The sequence below is a fragment of the Salmo salar genome, chromosome 04 (assembly GCF_965601325.2).
Source record: "Salmo salar chromosome 04, fSalSal1, whole genome shotgun sequence".
NCBI lineage: Eukaryota > Metazoa > Chordata > Actinopteri > Salmoniformes > Salmonidae > Salmo > Salmo salar.
This window is the reverse complement of record NC_138294.1, coordinates 11,735,029-11,762,166: the sequence shown is the minus strand read 5'-3', so window position 1 is coordinate 11,762,166 and position 27,138 is coordinate 11,735,029. Positions and strand designations below refer to the sequence as shown.

Below are 27,138 nucleotides of genomic sequence, written 5' to 3'. Positions count from 1 at the left end.
AGATCAGAGTACCATTCTACCGAAATATATCGTCAGTCTTCTGACTATCATTAACAAACAGCAGAGAGTTCATGAATCAGCAGTGCAGAGAAAGTACAGATGAAGTTGGAAGTTTACATATACTTAGGTTTTTCAACCGCTCCACAAATTTCTTGTTAACAAACTATAGTTTTGGCAAGTCGGTTAGGACATCTACTGTAACTGGGCTTAATCTGTATATTGCTTTGGCGGACCTTGTTTTTTTGTTGTGACATTTGTCAATAAAACTCATGAATGCTGATTGTGTGTTATTATATTCAAGCAAATCTACCCCCGCCCATGCAACGGCATCCTAAAGTAATTTTCCACTGACCCTCTTTCTCCCTCAAGTCACCCATCACTAATTTCAAAAATAACACAAAACTTATGTAAACACGTGTACTACCTAAACATGTATTGAATCATACACATCCAATCTATGTTACTTTATTTTGTTTAATTCATATTTTTTCTGTTTTAGTTTCAGTTTGAGTCATCTGAAATCCCCTGACTGACTTGAAGGGGGATGGGTCGGCGCAAGTCAGTTTCTAGTCAGTCAGGGGAATTCTTGTAAATCATGCTCTGCTACAGTTAAATAATGATACTTTACTGATTAAATGGGTTGTTTAGACAAAGTAATCTTAGTCATATCACTGACTCATTGTCACTGACTCATCGTGACATACGGCATATATTATATTTTATATAGATTATTAGACATTATACAGTATGTGCCAGTAGAAGCTCTTATAAGATATGATCTTTGTATTTCTCACTTTGCATCTGATCTCTCTCTGCAGTCTTGTTGGCGTAACTGGTCTTTAGCTGTATAAATCAATTCATTTTTATCAAGTTGTTGTCAATAACACTCATGAATTCAACTGTTTATGTCAAATAGTTTTGTTTTCTAATTGTAGCCCTTGTTGCCCTGAAAAGAAAATGCTAAAATACTTCATTGTGAGGCTAAATATAAGGGCTGGACATGCAGATAAGTGAAAGTCAGATACTGATCTCGGGACTGATAGGGTTAATCATGTTCTGATGCTGTTGCTCTTGGTGTGAGATTACGCCCCACATCTCTATAAAACATCAGCTGAATCTCTACTTGTAGACATATGACTGTAGGTCCCCAACTCAGCAGGCAGGCAAAGGTAAAGACATCTATAACTGTACTATTTCAACACTAAACACATTGTTGTGTGTGCAAATACAAATGGCTATTTCTGGTATTTCCAGATTTACATATAAAAAGTGAATGTGAAACTTTGTGAGTTTCTTAAGACTGCATACGGTATGCACTTTATTTTATACAATGCCTTCTGTAATAAGTTGTATGAGTGATGAGATGTTTTTTATGTTCATTGTAACAAGAGTAACTCATGCAAACGTGCAATTTCTAGATTATTAAAATCGTATAGGCAACACATGCAATAGGATATAGGCATTTTGTCCATTACTCAAAGGAAAAACATTAGGGACTAACATGGACTTCAAATATAATACAGATGATGCACTTCTAATGCTTATCTTAGTGTTAGATCACAATGTGTCCAGGTTGATGACATGACTTCTGACAAGCTCAAATTGATGTTATGGCGGCAATCAGTAGTTGAAACAATAACAAGGCGTCAATCCCTTCCCTGTTTCGGTAAAAAGCAAGGTGATGGGGCAGGAGAATTGGAACCACTCTCAAATTCATAGACAGAGCTATGGATGCAAGGACAGACCATCAATGATATCAAAAGTTTTAACCATGTTTTGAGGCTATATAATTTGTTTACATTTACTTTGTTTATATTTTGGGTTTTGAAGGGGTATGACAGTTGAACTAAGCTCATGAGGCATTTCTAAGTTATATTCTTCAAGAATCAATGGGTACATATCATTCATTTATAAGTCCAAAAATGGATGTAGCAACTGCTGATTGCACCTTTAAATGCAAAGAAAGCTAAACAAATTGTGTTCTCAAGAACAAGAAAGCAACCTTCTACACTACCTCAGATGTTCGCTTTGTAACACAAGTCCATTTCTTGTTCTTGAGAATACCATTCGTTGTTCTTCCCTGCTCACACTAGATACACATGTAACGGGTGTCGTAAGGATTGGACCAAGGTGCAGCGGGAACGTGTATACTCCTCTTCTTTATTACATCAAAAGAAGGAAAAACAAACAAATCACGTATACAAAACAACGAACGACACTAAAACAGTCCTGTCAGGTGCACAGACACAAAACAGGAAACAACTACCCACAAACCCCCATAGCACAAACACCCCTATACATAGGACCTTCAATCAGAGGCAACGAGGAACAGCTGCCTCCATTTGAAGGTCAATCAACAAACCCTAAACATAGAAATAGAAAGACTTGACTGAACATAGAAATACACTAACATGGAACATAGACCAAAAACCCCGGAACACTCTAAACAAACACCCCTCTTACATAAGCACATAGACCAACAAACCACGAGACACTAAACAAACACCCCCTGCCACGTCCTGACCAAACTACAATAACAAAAATACCCCTTTCTGATCAGGACGTGACAACACATTACCATGCTGCTTTAAGATTTGTAACCAACAACAGATATATCACCACTCTACCTAATATCAGTTAGCAGCGAGGCCATCCTAAACTGTAAGGCGATACACACACTGGTACATGTTTGTCTATAAGACCATTTTAGGGCAGCTGCCAATATAGTGTATTTAAGCACTTTACTCACCCTAAAGAGTCATGGGGAGATTCTCAATTGCATACTCCTCGTGTCCTCTCTCCTCTCTCCTTGCCTCCTTCTCAAACCCCATTGGAAAAGCCAGAGTTCCCGCCCCTCTGACCTTCTCCACCAATGGGTTTTGAAAAGGAGGTGAGGAGAGAAGTTCCAAGGAGTATGCAATTTCAGATTCTCCCATGTTCATTACCGTCTGAGATCACAGAATTGTATTTTATATAATGTTTCCAACTCAATAACTGAGTTTGTTAATAGTGACTTTAGCTTTGATGCCCCATCATCTTGAAAGACTTTGGAAAAGTACTTATAACTCGATCATTTTATTTTGATTGATGGATTTAAATTCCAGATTGGAAGGTTGTTGACCACAGATTGCACATGTTTTTAAACCTGCTCTTTTAAACTCTCTTATACACTTGACACTGTTTTAACTTCCATTCATTATTGTTTTATGTTGTGTTGTGTCTCATGTGTATCTGTATGTATGCTAGATTCTTGGCCAGGGCTCACTTGAAAAAGATATGTAAATCTGAATGTAACTTTTCTGGTTAAATTAATGTCAAATAAAATAATGAATTCCATATTAGCAGACATGCATAAATATGACAGCCTCCATGCATTTACCACAAATGCCTAGTTAGCTAAATTTTCCATATCTACCTTGCTCTCCATTACTCTGTTTTGTATCTGCATTAGCAAAGGATGGATGATCTCTATTCTAGCCCCTAGATTATGGATGATCTCTATTCTAGCCCCTAGATTATGGATGATCTCTATTCTATCTCCTAGAGTATGGATGATCTCTATTCTAGCTCCTAGAGTATGGATGATCTCTATTCTAGCCCCTAGATTATGGATGATCTCTATTCTAGCTCCTAGATTATGGATGATCTCTATTCTAGCTCCTAGATTATGGATGATCTCTATTCTAGCTCCTAGATTATGGATGATCTCTATTCTATCTCCTAGATTATGGATGATCTCTATTCTAGCTCCTAGAGTATGGATGATCTCTATTCTAGCTCCTAGATTATGGATGATCTCTATTCTAGTTCCTAGATTATGGATGATCTCTATTCTAGCTCCTAGATTATGGATGATCTCTATTCTAGCCCCTAGAGTATGGATGATCTCTATTCTAGCTCCTAGAGTATGGATGTTCTCTATTCTAGCTCATAGAGTATGGATGATCTCTATTCTAGCTCCTAGAGTATGGATGATCTCTATTCTAGCTCCTAGATTACGGGGGATCTCTATTCTAGCTCCTAGATTATGGATGATCTCTATTCTAGCTCCTAGATTAAGGATGATCTTTATTCTATCTCCTAGATTATAGATGATCTCTATTCTATCTCCTAGGTTATGGATGATCTCTATTCTAGCTCCTAGATTATGGATGATCTCTATTCTAGCTCCTAGATTATGGATGATCTCTATACTAGCCCCTAGAGTATGGATGATCTAAATTCTATCTCCTAGAGTATGGATGATCTCTATTCTAGCTCCTAGATTATGGATGATCTCTATTCTAGCTCCTAGAGTATAGATTATCTCTATTCTATCTCCCAGATTATGGATGATCTCTATTCTAGCTCCTAGATTATGGATGATCTCTATTCTAGCTCCTAGATTATGGATGATCTCTATTCTAGCTCCTAGATTATAGATGATCTCTATTCTATCTCCTAGATTATGGATGATCTCTATTCTAGCTCCTAAATTATGGATGATCTCTATTCTAGCTCCTAGAGTATGGATGATCTCTATTCTAGCTCCTAGATTATGGATGATCTCTATTCTAGCTCCTAGATTATGGATGATCCATATTCTAGCTCCTAAAGTATGGATGATCTCTATTCTAGCTCCTAGAGTATGGATGATCTCTATTCTAGCTCCTAAAGTATGGATGATCTCTATTCTAGCTCCTAGATTATGGATGATCCATATTCTAGCTCCTAAAGCATGGATGACCTCTATTCTAGCTCCTAGAGTATGGATGATCCATATTCTAGCTCCTAAAGTATGGATGATCTCTATTCTAGCTCCTAGAGTATGGATGTTCTCTATTCTAGCACATAGAGTATGGATGATCTCTATTCTAGCTCCTATATTATAGATGATCTCTATTCTATCTCCTAGATTATGGATGATCTCTTTTCTAGCCCCTAGATTATGGATGATCTCTTTTCTAGCTTCTAAAGTATGGATGATCTCTATTCTAGCTCCTAGATTATGGATAATCTCTATTCTAGCTCCTAGATTATGGATGATCTCTATTCTAGCTCCTAGATTATGGATGATCTCTATTCTAGCTCCTAGATTATGGATGATCTCTATTCTAGCTCCTAGAGTATGGATGATCTCTATTCTATCTCCTAGATTATGGATGATCTCTATTCTAGCTCCTAGATTATGGATGATCTCTATTCTAGCTCCTAAAGTATGGATGATCTCTATTCTAGCTCCTAGATTATGGATTATACATATTCTAGCTCCTAAAGTATGGATGATCTCTATTCTAGCTCCTAGAGTATGGATGATCTCTATTCTAGCTCCTAGATTATGGATGATCTCTATTCTAGCTCCTAGATTATGGATGATCCATATTCTAGCTCCTAAAGTATGGATGATCTCTATTCTAGCTCCTAGATTATGGATGATCCATATTCTAGCTCCTAAAGTATGGATGATCTCTATTCTAGCTCCTAGATTATGGATGATCTCTATTCTAGCTCATAAAGTATGGATGATCTCTATTCTATCTCCTAGAGTATGGATGATCTCTATTCTAGCTCCCAGAAGGCTGTGATTTTGGGCTCCTGAGTGGCGCAGCGGTCTAAGGCTCTGCATCTCAGTGCAAGAGGCGTCACGCAGTCCCTGGTTCAAATTCAGGCTGCATCACATCCGGCTGTGATTGGGCGGCGCACAATTGGCCTAGCGTCGTCCAGGATTGGCGGGGGTAGGCCGTCATTGTAAATAAGAATTTGTTCTTAACTGACTTGCCTAGTTAAATTAAAACAAAATGTTTTTTTTAATTTAAACCCAGAATATAGATTGTGCTGATTTATTGTCAAATTGAACCATGTTGTGCGCCGTTGTTAAAATAACTGTGATTATAGTGTTAAAACAATGACATCATATCTGTATTCTGACATCTTCATGCATGTTAGCCATTTTGAAGCCTGCACAATAAACACTTTATTGCCCTTTAACTGTGTATTGGATATGTCAAGGAATCTTTGGAAGACAATATGTTTTGCAATGTACCAAAAATGTTGCTAAACCTTCAGGGGCAATGCTATGTAGGTGATCTAGAGAATAAATAAAAAACAATACCACTGACAGCCAGTGTAAGGAGACCAACATTTGACTAATTTGAGATCTGTTCTTAGTGTTGGTTGATCATCCACTCATTGTATTTTTTTGTGAGAGAGTAAACCACTTACAATGTTTTCCATGCCAGACTTTAGAAGACTGCTGCAGCCCGTCCATCTTTTGGTGGATTCCCCTCCTGGTGGACTTAAAGTGATGGAGAAGCCTGATGATGAGGGGTCACCAGGTGCAACAGGTGGTGAAGGGGATGGAAGAGACACCACACCAGTTCACAGCACTGGTACTCCTGATGGCATTGCAGCACTAGGAGCTATGCTACAGGGCTTCATGTTGGTTCAACAGCAGCAACAGCAGTCAATGCAAACAATGCAGCAACAGATGCAGCAGCAGATCAGCCAGCTACAGGAGGAGGTGCAGAACGGAAAGACAAAGCAACTGTGTGTTGTGACCCCTCTGCCAGCAGCAAACCCAGACACTTTGACAAGACCAGCTCCTCAGTCCCTAGGCAAGTTGTTCATCATGCAGCTCTTTGAGGATGAAGACACAATTCACAACAATTAAACACTTCATAAGCAGTCTGCAAACTAACCACTTCCTGCATGTATGCTGATGTACAATACTATATCTCACTCTCCATTCTAGACCCAGCAGAGGAGGTATTAGCTGAACACCTTGACAAGAAGGAGGAGGAAGCAGAGAGGGTAAGACACATGTACATAAGATAAGAAGAACAGGTCCTGAGAAAGTACCACATGATGATGTCATGTTTGTGAAATTCATTGTTACAGAAAGAACATAGGGTAATACTTTGTATTAACCATCAGTAATAAACCATGTATAAACAGAAAGAACATAGGGTAATACTTTGTATTAACCGTCAGTAATAAACCATGTATAAACAGAAAGAACATAGGGTAATACTTTGTATTAACAGTCAGTAATAAACCATGTATAAACAGAAAGAATATAGGGTAAAACTTTGTATTAACAGTCCGTAATAAACCATGTATAAACAGAAAGAACATAGGGTAATACTTTGTATTAACAGTCAGTAATAAACCATGTATAAACAGAAAGAACATAGGGTAATACTTTGTATTAACAGTCAGTAATAAACCATGTATAAACAGAAAGAACATAGTGTAATACTTTGTATTAACAGTCAGTAATAAACCACGTATAAACAGAAAGAACATAGGGTAATACTTTGTATTAACCATCAGTAATAAACCATGTATAAACAGAAAGAACATAGGGTAATACTTTGTATTAACAGTCAGTATTAAACCATGTATAAACAGAAAGAACATAGGGTAATACTTTGTATTAACCTTCAGTAATAAACCATGTATAAACAGAAAGAACATAGGGTAATACTTTGTATTAACCATCAGTAATAAACCATGTATAAACAGAAAGAACATAGGGTAAAACTTTGTATTAACAGTCAGTAATAAACCATGTATAAACAGAAAGAACATAGGGTAATACTTTGTATTAACCATCAGTAATAAACCATGTATAAACAGAAAGAACATAGGGTAATACTTTGTATTAACAGTCAGTATTAAACCATGTATAAACAGAAAGAACATAGGGTAATACTTTGTATTAACCTTCAGTAATAAACCATGTATAAACAGAAAGAACATAGGGTAATACTTTGTATTAACCATCAGTAATAAACCATGTATAAACAGAAAGAACATAGGGTAAAACTTTGTATTAACAGTCAGTAATAAACCATGTATAAACAGAAAGAACATAGGGTAATACTTTGTATTAACCATCAGTAATAAACCATGTATAAACAGAAAGAACATAGGGTAATACTTTGTATTAACAGTCAGTATTAAACCATGTATAAACAGAAAGAACATAGGGTAATACTTTGTATTAACCTTCAGTAATAAACCATGTATAAACAGAAAGAACATAGGGTAATACTTTGTATTAACCTTCAGTAATAAACCATGTATAAACAGAAAGAACATAGGGTAATACTTTGTATTAACAGTCAGTATTAAACCATGTATAGGGCATTTAGAAACAGTTTGCTCACCATGTATTAAACGGGGATATACTGGACCTTACAATATTATTTAATGCCTGTGTTAAAATGGGACGATACGGGAGTTATTTATGTTAAAAGTGTAAAGTCACTTTTCTTTTTCCAAACATATTGCCTATCCTGATGCAACATTGGCTATGTCTGTATGTTAGGCACCACAACAAGGCAACCACATCCTAATGTGAATTAAACCAAAGTTCGGCATGCCAGACTAGGCATTAATGTGCCCTTATTCTAAATGGAAGATAATGTGCTTTATCCTCAACAGACCAGAATTGAAGATTCAATGTCACAATGTCTTACATGTTAAACTATGAATTCAGGAATTTGAAGAGAAAGAGCCAGTGACAAAAGCCAGACAGTCGAAACCAAAGAAGGAGGATTCCTCAGGAGAAACAACCAAAGGTACCACGACACTTCACAAAAATATTAATGAGCATTTATAAGCAATTAAAATGGTTATATGTACACTACCGGTCAAAAGTATTAGGACACCTACTCATTCAAGGGTTTTTCTTTATTTTTACTATTTTCTTTATTATAGAATAATAGTGAAGACATCAAAACTATGAAACAACACATAAGGAATCATGAGGTAACTAAAAAAGTATTAAACAAATCTTAATTTTATATTTGAGATTCATCAAATAGCCACCCTTTGCCTTGATGACACCGTTGCACACTCTTTTGATGTCTTCACTACATTGTGCAATGTAGAAATTAGTAAAAAATAAAGAAAATCCCTTGAATGAGTAGGTGTTCTAAAACATTTGATCGGTAGTGTATGTTTTACGTGTGCACTGTTCCAACCTTTGTACACATTCAAAATCATTATAAGTATTTCTAAGCATTGTCAATTATAAGCATTGGAAGCACGGATCAATATTAAAGATAACGGATCATTGGTAAAAGATAATACAAAGAACAAAACAACCGTTCTTTTGTATTTTTTTGTACGATCATCTTTGAAATGCAAGAGAAATGCCATAATGTATTATTCCAGCCCAGGTGCAATTTAGATTTTGGCCACTAGATGGCATCAGTGATTGTGCAAAGTTTTAGACTGATCCAATGAACCATTGCATTTCTGTTCAAAATGTTGTATCAAGACTGCCCAAATGTGCCTAATTTGTTTATTAATAACTTTTCATGTTCAAAATTGGGCACTCTCCTCAAACAATAGCATGGTATTCTTTCACTGTAATAGCTTCTGTAAATTTGACAGTGCAGTTAGATTAACAAAAATTTAAGCTTTCTGCCAATGTCTTGTTACTTACAACCTCATGCTAATCGCATTAGCCTATGTTAGCTCAACCTTCCCGTGGAAGGGACACTGATCCTGAAGAAGTTTTTAAGGGTCCTAGCACTGTAGGTCAACTCAAAAGGGAATTCAGATAAAAGTTGTAAATACCTTTAGCTATTCAACTCCAAAATGAATTATTATGAGATCAGATATGGTAGGTTTATGGTATGTTTTGGTGGTTCAATTTAGAGGCATCAGTAGCACTTTACATTACAGCATGGAATAAAAGGGGTAATAAGATGATAATAACATTGAAACAAGTTCTTGTTTCTCACCATGAAGACAACTTTGCCTTGTTACCCCATTCACTGTAATTGTATTATTTAGGTAATACAGGCAAGCTACATACTATAGGGGTAATAATACAATAACATTGTGGTGACAGGGATCCCCTTTTCTTCAAACCCTTACTTCCAGCGTTAGTGACAATGTTGTTATCCCTCTTACATACTGTATGCTGTGTCTTACCTTGAAACAATAATATAATTGGGTCATTCTGTAAATTAGGGTACCAATGAGGATTTCCTGTGGTGGACATCTTGTGTAAGAGCTGTTGATACGTCATTGAGGTTAATCTGCTGCTTCTTTCACATTATTATATTAAGATATAATGCAGGGACATACAGGTAACTGACGATATAATGGAAACACTTGAGTAAATGAGGGATACAAAGTATTGTCACATTGTGTGAAGGATCGGGAGACAGGCGCAGGAATGCGTAATAGGTGTTTTTATTGACCCAAATTGCAGCGTGCCATGTAAAGGCATGGGGACGAAGACCAAACAAACACGTATACAAAACACAGGGTTGAAACCCAAACAAAAGATTGAGGAGTACCTCAAATAAATACACGGGGCGAGACCCGTAATACGTACATCCACAATCCTAATGGCACGAAAGCCAAAGCACAGCACAGGTACTCACAGGAACAACGGACATTGGAACAATAATCAACCGCCCAAATATACAAATACAATTAGTGAGGAATTGGAACCAGGTGTGCGTAATGACACCGTTCAGTGCCTAGAGGCCGGTGAAGTAGACCTCCGCAACTGGTGCATTGAATGAGCAACAGTACCGGAGGGATCCGTGAAAAGTATATTGAAAGCAGGTGCTTCCACACAGGTTTGGTTCCTGAGGTAATTAAGCAATTAACATCCCTTCATGCTTAGGGTCATGAATAAAAATACTGGGCAGGCCATTATTTTGGCAACCATGGCTATACCCCCACAGGATGACAATACCCCCATCCACAGGGCATGAGTGATCACTGAATGGTTTTAGCATGAAACCTGTTCACAGCCTGGCACTCCTGATGGCTTGGCAGCGCCAGGAGCCATGCTACTGGGTTTCATGTTGAATCAACAGCAGTTAATGCAAGCAATGCAACAACAGATTAGCCAGCTATAGGAGGAGGTACAGAAAAGCATGACAGATAAACATTGTGTTGTGACCCCTCTGCCAGAAGAAGATCCAGTTACCTTGACTACACAAGTGCCTACCTCTCCAGGGAAGTTGGCCCAGAACAGGTTGCAGCGTTTTCAGGGTAAGGACTTATTACTATATTTGACGACTTACCCTTCAGTGCATTTTACATTACTCTTCAATATGTACTTTAGTAGCTGCCTAAAAATGTGTTATTATAAGGGTCTTACAATAAACCCAGACACTTTGAGAAGACAAGTGCCTCAGTCCCCATGTGAATTGTTCATAAAAAAAAAAATAGTGCACTTTGAGGGTTTTTAACCTAATGCGGATTACAGCTTTTAAGTAACTTTTCAGTGTTTCCAGATTTCTATGAAATATGACCTATAATTAATTACAATATGAAGGACATAGTTTCCCCTCCACAAATGTGACGCCTGTTCCCGCTCTCGGGCGCCAGGCTACCTGTCGTCATACACACCTGTTTCCCACATTATGCGCAGCTGCGCACATTGGACTCACCTGGACTCCTTCACTTTGTTGATTACCCCCTGTATATCTGTCTGTTCCTTGGTTGTGTTCCCTGTGTCCGCATTATTGTTTTTGTTATGTGTTCCTGTCCAGACGCTGTTCCTGTTCCATTTCATGTCCGTCAACAATTAAAACCTTCACTCTCTGTACCTGATTCTCATCTCCTGCGTCGTTGCTTACAAAGAAAAGGTAATTAATTATTTTTTTTCCTGCAGTTTTTTCTTCACAATATTATATTAAGATATAATGCAGGAACATATAGGTAACTGTCAAAATAATGGAAACACTATTGAGATTTTAAAACATACATTCTTCACCAGCTTGAAGCTGCTCTGAACACCCAAAACCTTACATTAGTCCCCCGAGTTAACAGAATATGAACTTTTAAAGTTCAGATTTTCACTGGACAGTTACTTTCAAGTTCTTCATACCAGTTCCTGTCATTGCCCTTACAGTTCAAGTCTGATAAATGACTTAAATGTAAAGGATTTAAATGTCATAACTCACAAAAATATTCAAGTTGAAACAGTAATGTAAAATCTACCAAATAAGGATCTTCATTAAATAATTGTTGTTTTCACAAGTATGTGTTTAACTGGGTGTGTGGGTGATATAATGGTGGAAGATTATACATTTCATACACACATTGTTTTTACTGTATCTGATTTCACTGCCTCTCCCTTTTGCTGCTGTTCTCCTGCCATTATTACCGTCCTATATCTCAACCTCCATTCTAGGCCCACCAGAGGAGGTATCATGTACTCATGTTGGCAAGAATGAGGAGAGGGCAGAGAGGGTAAGACACACTTACATCATTTACATCTTCAGTGGTCATGCTGATCATGTTCCTGTAATGTACCATGTTTCATTTCAAGGTCAAAGCTAAATGTCTTAGTTTATGTTTATATAAGGTTGAGATCTAGCATGTTTTAGTTGTAATATACATTTTGAACATAAACTATGTAAAGTGAAAAACAATACAAAGTTCAGTGTACATTTGTGGATCTAGTGAAATCACTAATTTGTTGATGTATTATTGACCCAAAGCTCCATCCACAGATTGCGGCTCCATCTCCTTCCAAACCAGAGAAGGGCTTGGGAGAGTATATTCACCAGGAAAAACAGGAAGAACTAAAGGTGGGTGATGACTAGGGTTATGCTGAGTAGGCTACTATGAAAATATGTACTTCCATAAAATCCAAGATAGCAACCACTGTTGTGCTGTCTCATTGTGTGATCTTGCTCTAATGAAGTCTATTGGGCGAGATGTTGAATTTTATAGAGGTACAGTTTGGAAAAGTATAAAAGTTTATTGTGGACCAATAGGTGATGTTATGGCTGCTGTTTAACATGGCTGTACTGGCCCTTCAAATATGATTTGGTCTGAAACGGGAACATAGGGGACATTTTTATGTTAAAAGTGTAAAGTTACTTTTTCCAAACATATCACCTATCCTGATGTACAGTAACATTGGCAATATCAGTAAGATAGCCGTCACAACACAACAATGACAGCCTTAGTATGAATTAAACCCAAACTAGGCATGCCAAACTCGGCATTAAGGTGCCCTTATTCAAAATGGAAGCTAATGGGCTTCATCGTCAACAGACTAGAAATGTAGATTCAATGTTACAATATAATCATTTTAAACCTACGAATTAAACTTTTAATAGAAATTTGAAGAGAAAGAGCCAGTGACAAATGCCAGAGATAAGTCGAAACCAAAGAAGGAGGATTCCTCAGGAGAAACAACCAAAGGTACCACGACACTTCACTTTCAATGACATATGATTTGGTAACACCTTGTTCTAAAAAATTATATTATGAAGCATTTATAAACTATAAAAAAGGTTATACGTATGTTTTAATGTGTGCAATTTTCCAGCCTTTATACACTTTCATAATCATTATAAGTATGTCTGAACATTGTCAATTATAATCACTGTATGCACAGATCATTATTAGGGGTCCTAGCACCGTAGGTCAGCTAAAAAGTGAATTCAGATGTAAGCTGTAAATGCTTTGAGCTATTCAACTCTAATGATAATTATTATGAGATCAAATATGGTAGGTTTATGGTTTGTTTTGGTTGGTTCAATTTCGAGGCATCAGTAGCACTTTACATTACAGCATGGACTAAAGGGGTAATAAGATGATAAAAACATTCAACAAGTTCTTGTTTCTCACCATAAAGACATACTATTTCCTAGTTACACCATTCACTGTAATTATATGTATTTTTTTCAGGGTAATACAGGCAAGCTACATACTATAGGGGTAATAATACAATAACAATGTGGTGACAGGGATCCCCTTTTCTAACCCTCATCCTCAAACCATTACTTTCAGCGTTGGTGTCATAGACATAATAAGGATTGGACCAAGGCGCAGCGGGTAAAGTGCTCATCTTCTTAATTTATTTAAAGAAAACACTTAAACAAAATAAACAAACGACGAAAAACAGTTCCATAAGGCTCACAGGCTATACAGAAAATAACCACCCACAAAACACAAGTAAAACAACATCAACTGAATATGGCCTCCAATTAGAGACAACGACAACCAGCTGCCTCTAATTGGAGGTCATGCACAAAAACCAACATAGAAATAGAAAACTAGATTTAACCCAAGATATAGAAAACATAGAACAAAAATCAAAAACCAAAACACACAATACAAACACCGCCTGCCACGGCCTGACCAAACTATAATGACAAATAACCCCTTTTACTGGTCAGGACGTGACAGTTAGTCACCATGTTGTTATCCCTCTTACATACTGTATGCTTACCCTGAAACAATAATAGAATTGGGTCATTCTGTAAATTTGGGTGCCAATGAGGATTTCCTGTGGTGGACAACATGTAAGAGCTGTTGATAAGTCATTGATAATAATCTGCTGTTTCTTTCACATTATTACGTTAAGATATAATGCAGGAACATACATGTAAATTCTAAAAAAAGGGAAACGCTTGAGTAAATGAGGGATACAAAGTATATTGAAAGCAGGTGCTTACACACAGGTGTGGTATTTTTTTTTATTTTTTTATTTTTTTTAACCAAAAGGCAAGTCAGTTAAGAACAAACTCTTGTTTACGATGACGGCCTACCAAAAGGGAAAAGGCCTCCTGTGGTGACGGGGGATTAAAAATATAGGACAAAACACACGTACAACAAGAGACACCACAACACTACATAAAGAGAGTCCTAAGACAACCACATAGCATGGCAGCAACACATGACAACACAGCATGGTAGCTACACCACATGACAACAACATGGTAGCAACACAACATGGCAGCAGCACAACATGGTAGCAGCACAAACATGGAACAAACATTATTGGGCAAAGATTACGGCGTTCAGGGCAAGAAGTTGGAGACAATAATACATCACGCCAAGCAGCCACAACTCTCAGTAAGAGTGCCCATTCTTGAGTTAATTAAGCAATTAACCTCCCTTCATGGTTAAGGTCATGTAGAAAAATGCTGGGCAGACCATTCCTTTGGCTACCATGGCTATACCCCCACAGGATGACAATACCCCCGTCCGCAGGGCACGAGTGATCACTGAATGGTTTGAGCATGAAAACGATGTAAACCATATGCCATGGCTGTCTGTCACCAGATCTCAACTCAGTTGAATACTTATGGAAAATTCTGGCGCCGTGACTGAAACTGCGTTTTCCAATGCCTTTATTGTCCCTGTGGCTCAGTTGGTAGAGCATGGTGTTTGCAACGCCAGGGTTGTGGGTTCGATTCCCACGGGGGGCCAGTATGAATGTTTTATTTATTTTTTTAAAGTATGAAATGTATGCATTCACTACTGTAAGTCGCTCTGGATAAGAGCGTCTGCTAAATGACTAAAATGTAAAATGTAAATGTAATTAACAAAACAAAAAAATATTATATATCTTATGGAAGAATGGTGTCACATCCCTCCAATAGAGTTCTATAATCTTGTAGAATGTTGTAGAATCAAAATGCATTTAAGCATTTCTGGCTCATGGTGATCCAACGCCCTATTAAGACACTTTATGTTGGTGTGTCCTTCACTTTGGCAGTTACCTGTAGCTACAAAACTAACAAGTAGATTTTTGAAACTATGTTTAAACATTTTTTCACGGTTGGCGTCTTGATGGATTCAGTAACAATCATAAAACACTGCTTTCCTTTCCTTACATTTATGTTTATTGTTATATCATATGGTAAACATTTAACAGTTCAATTAGACATTGGACTTGAAACTCTGTATGAATCCTGGATCCAGCTGTCTATTTTTTGGATGCAGATCTCTGAAATACAGTGTAACAAAGTCACTTTTTGTGTCTATTGTTACGTTGTGAAAACAGTTTTCACTGGCACACAAATCCAAAGTAATTTCAGTTTGCAAAATCAAATGCTTCTAACAGAAACAGTCACATTAACTTGATTCATTAAACTAAAATACATATTGTCATTAAAGTGGTTCTTCAATAATTACACATAATACTTGGATGAGCATTTTGTGTCTAGATGTTTAGTTACGTCGGGACAATTTCCATCATCATCAGCTGATCCAGACAGTAATTTTCTGACGATATTGCATGTGACGCAACAACAACAAAAGTGCAGGAAAAACGGTGTTCGTGAGGAATGTCCAGAATATTTTGGTGTCTCATTCGACCAACCACTTGCCTTGTAGTGAGAGTGTCCGCCCTGAGATTGGTAGGTTGGGAGTTTGATCCTTGGCTGAGTCATAACAAACGGTGTAAAACTTGGACTAAATAAGTCTCTGCTTGGCACTCAGCATTAAGGAGATAGATTGGGGGTAAAGCCCTGCAATAGAGTAGCGCGTGACCAGGGAGTGTACACTACTTGTACATCAAGCTGCCTCACGCTACAGAAACAGGACATGTTATTGTACCTTTATTCCATGCTGTAATGTATAGAGATACTGATATAGCTCTAGAAACAGGACATGTTATTGTACCTTTATTCCATGCTGTAATGTATAGAGATACTGATTTAGCTCTAGAAACAGGACCTGTTATTGTACCTTTATTCCATGCTGTAATGTATAGAGATACTGATATAGTTCTAGAAACAGAACATGTTAGTTTCCCTTTATTCCATGTTGTAATGTATAGAGAGTGTCAACGTCTGCACTACTGGTGTTGAAGACAGGTGCAGGAGAGCAGAGTTGTGATCAGGCGCACTCTTTATTGGGCAGAAGCACAACAAACGGACGCAACAGCGTCAAACCTCCAAACCAAAATGCAAAAGACAAATGCGCAAAATACAGTCACAAAAAACAAACGTAATAATCCAAACTCCTATGGGTTACACAAGAATACCCAGGGGGGAAAATAACCAGCCTGGCGCGTCACACTGAACATGTAACAAAACAATTCCACACAAGGACATGGGGGGAACAGAGGAATATATATATACAATGTGATTAGGGAATGTAAACCAGGTGTGCGGGGAACAAGACAAAACAAATGTAACAAAGAAAAATGGAGAGGCGATGGCTAGAAGGCCCGGTGACGTCGACCGCCGACCGCCGCCCGAACAAGGAGAGGAGCCGACTTCGGTGAAAGTCGTGAGCGTACCCGCCCCCATGACATGCGGCTCCAGCAGCGCGCCGACAACGGCCTCGGGGACGACCCGGAGGGCGAGGCGCAGGGCGATCCGGCCGGAGAGGGTGGAACTCCTGCAACAGTTCAGGGTTCAACACGTCCGCCACCGGAACCAAGCACCTCTCCTCCGGACCGTACCCCTCCCACTCCACAAGGTACTGAAGGCCCCTCGTCTGACTCCTCGAATCAAGGATGGAACGAACAGAGTACGCCGGGGCCCCCTCGATGGCCAGAGGGAGCAGAGGAACCTCCCGCACCTCAGATCCCTGGAGTGGACCGACTACCACCGGCCCGAGGAGAGACACATGGAACAAGGGGTTAATACGGTAATCGGGGGGAAGCTGTATCCTGGAACACACCTCGTTCACTCTCCTCAGGTCTTTGAACGGCCCCTCAAACCGCGGGCCCAGCTTCCGGCAGGGCAGGCGGAGGGGCAGGTTTCGGGATTTCCTGTGGTGGAAATCTTGTGTAAGGGCTGTTGATTACGTCATTGAGATTAATCTGCTGCTTCTTTCACATTATTACATTAAGATATAATGCAGGAACATACAGGTAACTGAAAAAATAATGGAAACACTTAAGTAAATGAGGGATACAAAGTATTGTCACATTGTGTGAAGGATCGGGAGACAGGCGCAGGAATGCGTAATAGGTGTTTTTATTGACCCAAATTGCAGCGTGCCATGTAAAGGCACGGGGACGAAGACCAAACAAACACGTATACAAAACACAGGGTTGAAACCCAAACAAAAGATTGAGGAGTACCTCAAATAAATACACGGGGCGAGACCCGTAATACGTACATCCACAATCCTAATGGCACGAAAGCCAAAGCACAGCACAGGTACTCACAGGAACAACGGACATTGGAACAATAATCAACCGCCCAAATATACAAATACAATCAGTGAGGAATTGGAACCAGGTGTGCGTAATGACACCGTTCAGTGCCTAGAGGCCGGTGAAGTAGACCGCCGCAACTGGTGCACTGAATGAGCAACAGAACCGGAGGGATCCGTGAAAATGATATTGAAAGCAGGTGCTTCCACACAGGTTTGGTTCCTGAGTTAATTAAGCAATTAACATCCCTTCATGCTTAGGGTCATGAATAAAAATACTGGGCAGGCCATTATTTTGGCAACCATGGCTATACCCCCACAGGATGACAATACCCCCATCCACAGGGCATGAGTGATCACTGAATGGGTTTAGCATGAAACCTGTTCACAGCCTGGCACTCCTGATGGCTTGGCAGCGCTAGGAGCCATGCTACTGGGTTTCATGTTGAATCAACAGCAGTTAATGCAAGCAATGCAACAACAGATTAGCCAGCTATAGGAGGAGGTACAGAAAAGCATAACAGATAAACATTGTGTTGTGACCCCTCTGCCAGAAGAAGATCCAGTTACCTTGACTACACAAGTGCCTACCTCTCCAGGGAAGTTGGCCCAGAACAGGTTGCAGCGTTTTCAGGGTAAGGACTTATTACTATATTTGACGACTTACCCTTCAGTGCATTTTACATTACTCTTCAATATGTACTTTAGTAGCTGCCTAAAAATGTGTTATTATAAGGGTCTTACAATAAACCCAGACACTTTGAGAAGACAAGTGCCTCAGTCCCCACGTGAATTGTTCATTAAAAAAAAAATAGTGCACTTTGAGGGTTTTTAACCTAATGCGGATTACAGCTTTTAAGTAACTTTTCAGTGTTTCCAGATTTCTATGAAATATGACCTATAATTAATTACAATATGAAGGACATAGTTTCCCCTCCACAAATGTGACGCCTGTTCCCGCTCTCGGGCGCCAGGCTACCTGTCGTCATACACACCTGTTTCCCACATTATGCGCAGCTGCGCACATTGGACTCACCTGGACTCCTTCACTTTGTTGATTACCCCCTGTATATCTGTCTGTTCCTTGGTTGTGTTCCCTGTGTCCGCATTATTGTTTTTTTTATGTGTTCCTGTCCAGACGCTGTTCCTGTTCCATTTCATGTCCGTCAACAATTAAAACCTTCACTCTCTGTACCTGATTCTCATCTCCTGCGTCGTTGCTTACAAAGAAAAGGTAATTAATTATTTTTTTTCCTGCAGTTTTTTCTTCACAATATTATATTAAGATATAATGCAGGAACATATAGGTAACTGTCAAAATAATGGAAACACTATTGAGATTTTAAAACATACATTCTTCACCAGCTTGAAGCTGCTCTGAACACCCAAAACCTTACATTAGTCCCCCGAGTTAACAGAATATGAACTTTTAAAGTTGAGATTTTCACTGGACAGTTACTTTCAAGTTCTTCATACCAGTTCCTGTCATTGCCCTTACAGTTCAAGTCTGATAAATGACTTAAATGTAAAGGATTTAAATGTCATAACTCACAAAAATATTCAAGTTGAAACAGTAATGTAAAATCGACCAAATAAGGATCTTCATTAAATAATTGTTGTTTTCACAAGTATGTGTTTAACTGGGTGTGTGGGTGATATAATGGTGGAAGATTATACATTTCATACACACATTGTTTTTACTGTATCTGATTTCACTGCCTCTCCCTTTTGCTGCTGTTCTCCTGCCATTATTACCGTCCTATATCTCAACCTCCATTCTAGGCCCACCAGAGGAGGTATCATGTACTCATGTTGGCAAGAATGAGGAGAGGGCAGAGAGGGTAAGACACACTTACATCATTTACATCTTCAGTGGTCATGCTGATCATGTTCCTGTAATGTACCATGTTTCATTTCAAGGTCAAAGCTAAATGTCTTAGTTTATGTTTATATAAGGTTGAGATCTAGCATGTTTTAGTTGTAATATACATTTTGAACATAAACTATGTAAAGTGAAAAACAATACAAAGTTCAGTGTACATTTGTGGATCTAGTGAAATCACTAATTTGTTGATGTATTATTGACCCAAATCTCCATCCACAGATTGCGGCTCCATCTCCTTCCAAACCAGAGAAGGGCTTGGGAGAGTATATTCACCAGGAAAAACAGGAAGAACTAAAGGTGGGTGATGACTAGGGTTATGCTGAGTAGGCTACTATGAAAATATGTACTTCCATAAAATCCAAGATAGCAACCACTGTTGTGCTGTCTCATTGTGTGATCTTGCTCTAATGAAGTCTATTGGGCGAGATGTTGAATTTTATAGAGGTACAGTTTGGAAAAGTATAAAAGTTTATTGTGGACCAATAGGTGATGTTATGGCTGCTGTTTAACATGGCTGTACTGGCCCTTCAAATATGATTTGGTCTGAAACGGGAACATAGGGGACATTTTTATGTTAAAAGTGTAAAGTTACTTTTTCCAAACATATCACCTATCCTGATGTACAGTAACATTGGCAATATCAGTAAGATAGCCGTCACAACACAACAATGACAGCCTTAGTATGAATTAAACCCAAACTAGGCATGCCAAACTCGGCATTAAGGTGCCCTTATTCAAAATGGAAGCTAATGGGCTTCATCGTCAACAGACTAGAAATGTAGATTCAATGTTACAATATAATCATTTTAAACCTACGAATTAAACTTTTAATAGAAATTTGAAGAGAAAGAGCCAGTGACAAATGCCAGAGATAAGTCGAAACCAAAGAAGGAGGATTCCTCAGGAGAAACAACCAAAGGTACCACGACACTTCACTTTCAATGACATATGATTTGGTAACACCTTGTTCTAAAAAATTATATTATGAAGCATTTATAAACTATAAAAAAGGTTATACGTATGTTTTAATGTGTGCAATTTTCCAGCCTTTATACACTTTCATAATCATTATAAGTATGTCTGAACATTGTCAATTATAATCATTGTATGCACAGATCATTATTAGGGGTCCTAGCACCGTAGGTCAGCTAAAAAGTGAATTCAGATGTAAGCTGTAAATGCTTTGAGCTATTCAACTCTAATGATAATTATTATGAGATCAAATATGGTAGGTTTAGGGTTTGTTTTGGTTGGTTCAATTTCGAGGCATCAGTAGCACTTTACATTACAGCATGGACTAAAGGGGTAATAAGATGATAAAAACATTCAACAAGTTCTTGTTTCTCACCATAAAGACATACTATTTCCTAGTTACACCATTCACTGTAATTATATGTATTTTTTTCAGGGTAATACAGGCAAGCTACATACTATAGGGGTAATAATACAATAACAATGTGGTGACAGGGATCCCCTTTTCTAACCCTCATCCTCAAACCATTACTTTCAGCGTTGGTGTCATAGACATAATAAGGATTGGACCAAGGCGCAGCGGGTAAAGTGCTCATCTTCTTAATTTATTTAAAGAAAACACTTAAACAAAATAAACAAACGACGAAAAACAGTTCCATAAGGCTCACAGGCTATACAGAAAATAACCACCCACAAAACACAAGTAAAACAACATCAACTGAATATGGCCTCCAATTAGAGACAACGACAACCAGCTGCCTCTAATTGGAGGTCATGCACAAAAACCAACATAGAAATAGAAAACTAGATTTAACCCAAGATATAGAAAACATAGAACAAAAATCAAAAACCAAAACACACAATACAAACACCGCCTGCCACGGCCTGACCAAACTATAATGACAAATAACCCCTTTTACTGGTCAGGACGTGACAGTTAGTCACCATGTTGTTATCCCTCTTACATACTGTATGCTTACCCTGAAACAATAATAGAATTGGGTCATTCTGTAAATTTGGGTGCCAATGAGGATTTCCTGTGGTGGACAACATGTAAGAGCTGTTGATAAGTCATTGATAATAATCTGCTGTTTCTTTCACATTATTACGTTAAGATATAATGCAGGAACATACATGTAAATTCTAAAAAAAGGGAAACGCTTGAGTAAATGAGGGATACAAAGTATATTGAAAGCAGGTGCTTACACACAGGTGTGGTATTTTTTTTTATTTTTTTATTTTTTTTAACCAAAAGGCAAGTCAGTTAAGAACAAACTCTTGTTTACGATGACGGCCTACCAAAAGGGAAAAGGCCTCCTGTGGTGACGGGGGATTAAAAATATAGGACAAAACACACGTACAACAAGAGACACCACAACACTACATAAAGAGAGTCCTAAGACAACCACATAGCATGGCAGCAACACATGACAACACAGCATGGTAGCTACACCACATGACAACAACATGGTAGCAACACAACATGGCAGCAGCACAACATGGTAGCAGCACAAACATGGAACAAACATTATTGGGCAAAGATTACGGCGTTCAGGGCAAGAAGTTGGAGACAATAATACATCACGCCAAGCAGCCACAACTCTCAGTAAGAGTGCCCATTCTTGAGTTAATTAAGCAATTAACCTCCCTTCATGGTTAAGGTCATGTAGAAAAATGCTGGGCAGACCATTCCTTTGGCTACCATGGCTATACCCCCACAGGATGACAATACCCCCGTCCGCAGGGCACGAGTGATCACTGAATGGTTTGAGCATGAAAACGATGTAAACCATATGCCATGGCTGTCTGTCACCAGATCTCAACTCAGTTGAATACTTATGGAAAATTCTGGCGCCGTGACTGAAACTGCGTTTTCCAATGCCTTTATTGTCCCTGTGGCTCAGTTGGTAGAGCATGGTGTTTGCAACGCCAGGGTTGTGGGTTCGATTCCCACGGGGGGCCAGTATGAATGTTTTATTTATTTTTTTAAAGTATGAAATGTATGCATTCACTACTGTAAGTCGCTCTGGATAAGAGCGTCTGCTAAATGACTAAAATGTAAAATGTAAATGTAATTAACAAAACAAAAAAATATTATATATCTTATGGAAGAATGGTGTCACATCCCTCCAATAGAGTTCTATAATCTTGTAGAATGTTGTAGAATCAAAATGCATTTAAGCATTTCTGGCTCATGGTGATCCAACGCCCTATTAAGACACTTTATGTTGGTGTGTCCTTCACTTTGGCAGTTACCTGTAGCTACAAAACTAACAAGTAGATTTTTGAAACTATGTTTAAACATTTTTTCACGGTTGGCGTCTTGATGGATTCAGTAACAATCATAAAACACTGCTTTCCTTTCCTTACATTTATGTTTATTGTTATATCATATGGTAAACATTTAACAGTTCAATTAGACATTGGACTTGAAACTCTGTATGAATCCTGGATCCAGCTGTCTATTTTTTGGATGCAGATCTCTGAAATACAGTGTAACAAAGTCACTTTTTGTGTCTATTGTTACGTTGTGAAAACAGTTTTCACTGGCACACAAATCCAAAGTAATTTCAGTTTGCAAAATCAAATGCTTCTAACAGAAACAGTCACATTAACTTGATTCATTAAACTAAAATACATATTGTCATTAAAGTGGTTCTTCAATAATTACACATAATACTTGGATGAGCATTTTGTGTCTAGATGTTTAGTTACGTCGGGACAATTTCCATCATCATCAGCTGATCCAGACAGTAATTTTCTGACGATATTGCATGTGACGCAACAACAACAAAAGTGCAGGAAAAACGGTGTTCGTGAGGAATGTCCAGAATATTTTGGTGTCTCATTCGACCAACCACTTGCCTTGTAGTGAGAGTGTCCGCCCTGAGATTGGTAGGTTGGGAGTTTGATCCTTGGCTGAGTCATAACAAACGGTGTAAAACTTGGACTAAATAAGTCTCTGCTTGGCACTCAGCATTAAGGAGATAGATTGGGGGTAAAGCCCTGCAATAGAGTAGCGCGTGACCAGGGAGTGTACACTACTTGTACATCAAGCTGCCTCACGCTACAGAAACAGGACATGTTATTGTACCTTTATTCCATGCTGTAATGTATAGAGATACTGATATAGCTCTAGAAACAGGACATGTTATTGTACCTTTATTCCATGCTGTAATGTATAGAGATACTGATTTAGCTCTAGAAACAGGACCTGTTATTGTACCTTTATTCCATGCTGTAATGTATAGAGATACTGATATAGTTCTAGAAACAGAACATGTTAGTTTCCCTTTATTCCATGTTGTAATGTATAGAGAGTGTCAACGTCTGCACTACTGGTGTTGAAGACAGGTGCAGGAGAGCAGAGAGTTGTGATCAGGCGCACTCTTTATTGGGCAGAAGCACAACAAACGGACGCAACAGCGTCAAACCTCCAAACCAAAATGCAAAAGACAAATGCGCAAAATACAGTCACAAAAAACAAACGTAATAATCCAAACTCCTATGGGTTACACAAGAATACCCAGGGGGGAAAATAACCAGCCTGGCGCGTCACACTGAACATGTAACAAAACAATTCCACACAAGGACATGGGGGGAACAGAGGAATATATATATACAATGTGATTAGGGAATGTAAACCAGGTGTGCGGGGAACAAGACAAAACAAATGTAACAAAGAAAAATGGAGAGGCGATGGCTAGAAGGCCCGGTGACGTCGACCGCCGACCGCCGCCCGAACAAGGAGAGGAGCCGACTTCGGTGAAAGTCGTGAGCGTACCCGCCCCCATGACATGCGGCTCCAGCAGCGCGCCGACAACGGCCTCGGGGACGACCCGGAGGGCGAGGCGCAGGGCGATCCGGCCGGAGAGGGTGGAACTCCTGCAACAGTTCAGGGTTCAACACGTCCGCCACCGGAACCAAGCACCTCTCCTCCGGACCGTACCCCTCCCACTCCACAAGGTACTGAAGGCCCCTCGTCCGACTCCTCGAATCAAGGATGGAACGAACAGAGTACGCCGGGGCCCCCTCGATGGCCAGAGGGAGCAGAGGAACCTCCCGCACCTCAGATCCCTGGAGTGGACCGACTACCACCGGCCCGAGGAGAGACACATGGAACAAGGGGTTAATACGGTAATCGGGGGGAAGCTGTATCCTGGAACACACCTCGTTCACTCTCCTCAGGTCTTTGAACGGCCCCTCAAACCGCGGGCCCAGCTTCCGGCAGGGCAGGCGGAGGGGCAGGTTTCGGGATTTCCTGTGGTGGAAATCTTGTGTAAGGGCTGTTGATTACGTCATTGAGATTAATCTGCTGCTTCTTTCACATTATTACATTAAGATATAATGCAGGAACATACAGGTAACTGAAAAAATAATGGAAACACTTAAGTAAATGAGGGATACAAAGTATTGTCACATTGTGTGAAGGATCGGGAGACAGGCGCAGGAATGCGTAATAGGTGTTTTTATTGACCCAAATTGCAGCGTGCCATGTAAAGGCACGGGGACGAAGACCAAACAAACACGTATACAAAACACAGGGTTGAAACCCAAACAAAAGATTGAGGAGTACCTCAAATAAATACACGGGGCGAGACCCGTAATACGTACATCCACAATCCTAATGGCACGAAAGCCAAAGCACAGCACAGGTACTCACAGGAACAACGGACATTGGAACAATAATCAACCGCCCAAATATACAAATACAATCAGTGAGGAATTGGAACCAGGTGTGCGTAATGACACCGTTCAGTGCCTAGAGGCCGGTGAAGTAGACCGCCGCAACTGGTGCACTGAATGAGCAACAGAACCGGAGGGATCCGTGAAAATGATATTGAAAGCAGGTGCTTCCACACAGGTTTGGTTCCTGAGTTAATTAAGCAATTAACATCCCTTCATGCTTAGGGTCATGAATAAAAATACTGGGCAGGCCATTATTTTGGCAACCATGGCTATACCCCCACAGGATGACAATACCCCCATCCACAGGGCATGAGTGATCACTGAATGGGTTTAGCATGAAACCTGTTCACAGCCTGGCACTCCTGATGGCTTGGCAGCGCTAGGAGCCATGCTACTGGGTTTCATGTTGAATCAACAGCAGTTAATGCAAGCAATGCAACAACAGATTAGCCAGCTATAGGAGGAGGTACAGAAAAGCATAACAGATAAACATTGTGTTGTGACCCCTCTGCCAGAAGAAGATCCAGTTACCTTGACTACACAAGTGCCTACCTCTCCAGGGAAGTTGGCCCAGAACAGGTTGCAGCGTTTTCAGGGTAAGGACTTATTACTATATTTGACGACTTACCCTTCAGTGCATTTTACATTACTCTTCAATATGTACTTTAGTAGCTGCCTAAAAATGTGTTATTATAAGGGTCTTACAATAAACCCAGACACTTTGAGAAGACAAGTGCCTCAGTCCCCACGTGAATTGTTCATTAAAAAAAAAATAGTGCACTTTGAGGGTTTTTAACCTAATGCGGATTACAGCTTTTAAGTAACTTTTCAGTGTTTCCAGATTTCTATGAAATATGACCTATAATTAATTACAATATGAAGGACATAGTTTCCCCTCCACAAATGTGACGCCTGTTCCCGCTCTCGGGCGCCAGGCTACCTGTCGTCATACACACCTGTTTCCCACATTATGCGCAGCTGCGCACATTGGACTCACCTGGACTCCTTCACTTTGTTGATTACCCCCTGTATATCTGTCTGTTCCTTGGTTGTGTTCCCTGTGTCCGCATTATTGTTTTTTTTATGTGTTCCTGTCCAGACGCTGTTCCTGTTCCATTTCATGTCCGTCAACAATTAAAACCTTCACTCTCTGTACCTGATTCTCATCTCCTGCGTCGTTGCTTACAAAGAAAAGGTAATTAATTATTTTTTTTCCTGCAGTTTTTTCTTCACAATATTATATTAAGATATAATGCAGGAACATATAGGTAACTGTCAAAATAATGGAAACACTATTGAGATTTTAAAACATACATTCTTCACCAGCTTGAAGCTGCTCTGAACACCCAAAACCTTACATTAGTCCCCCGAGTTAACAGAATATGAACTTTTAAAGTTGAGATTTTCACTGGACAGTTACTTTCAAGTTCTTCATACCAGTTCCTGTCATTGCCCTTACAGTTCAAGTCTGATAAATGACTTAAATGTAAAGGATTTAAATGTCATAACTCACAAAAATATTCAAGTTGAAACAGTAATGTAAAATCGACCAAATAAGGATCTTCATTAAATAATTGTTGTTTTCACAAGTATGTGTTTAACTGGGTGTGTGGGTGATATAATGGTGGAAGATTATACATTTCATACACACATTGTTTTTACTGTATCTGATTTCACTGCCTCTCCCTTTTGCTGCTGTTCTCCTGCCATTA

At 39.2% G+C, this 27,138-nt stretch overlaps 1 protein-coding gene and 2 non-coding genes across 7 annotated transcripts in view; all 3 read left to right on the top strand.

The window, feature by feature from the left end:
- The first annotated feature begins 944 nt into the window (after positions 1-944).
- LOC106597511 (interferon-induced very large GTPase 1) overlaps positions 945-27,138 on the top strand; it is a 46,721-nt gene continuing 20,527 nt past the window's right edge. The window contains exons 1-16 of one of the 5 annotated variants that reach the window (XM_045711695.2): positions 945-1,169; positions 6,219-6,593; positions 6,731-6,789; positions 8,483-8,564; positions 10,933-11,010; positions 11,514-11,609; positions 12,158-12,216; positions 12,480-12,557; positions 13,095-13,179; positions 18,435-18,515; positions 19,019-19,114; positions 19,663-19,721; positions 19,985-20,062; positions 20,600-20,684; positions 25,942-26,022; positions 26,526-26,621. In XM_045711695.2, the coding sequence (XP_045567651.2) occupies positions 6,284-6,593; positions 6,731-6,789; positions 8,483-8,564; positions 10,933-11,010; positions 11,514-11,609; positions 12,158-12,216; positions 12,480-12,557; positions 13,095-13,179; positions 18,435-18,515; positions 19,019-19,114; positions 19,663-19,721; positions 19,985-20,062; positions 20,600-20,684; positions 25,942-26,022; positions 26,526-26,621 (1,423 nt within the window). In that variant the 5' untranslated portion in view covers positions 945-1,169; positions 6,219-6,283. Of the gene's footprint in view, positions 1,170-6,218; positions 6,594-6,730; positions 6,790-8,482; positions 8,565-10,929; positions 11,011-11,513; positions 11,610-12,157; positions 12,217-12,479; positions 12,558-13,094; positions 13,180-18,434; positions 18,516-19,018; positions 19,115-19,662; positions 19,722-19,984; positions 20,063-20,599; positions 20,685-25,941; positions 26,023-26,525; positions 26,622-27,138 lie in introns of all 5 variants that reach the window. The other 4 variants (XM_082974081.1, XM_082974082.1, XM_045711697.2 and 1 more) reach the window with 4 other exon arrangements.
- Positions 15,122-15,194, top strand: trnaa-ugc (transfer RNA alanine (anticodon UGC)). The gene has a single exon. It is a non-coding gene; the product is annotated as a tRNA-Ala (tRNA).
- trnaa-ugc (transfer RNA alanine (anticodon UGC)) lies at positions 22,627-22,699 on the top strand. The gene has a single exon. It is a non-coding gene; the product is annotated as a tRNA-Ala (tRNA).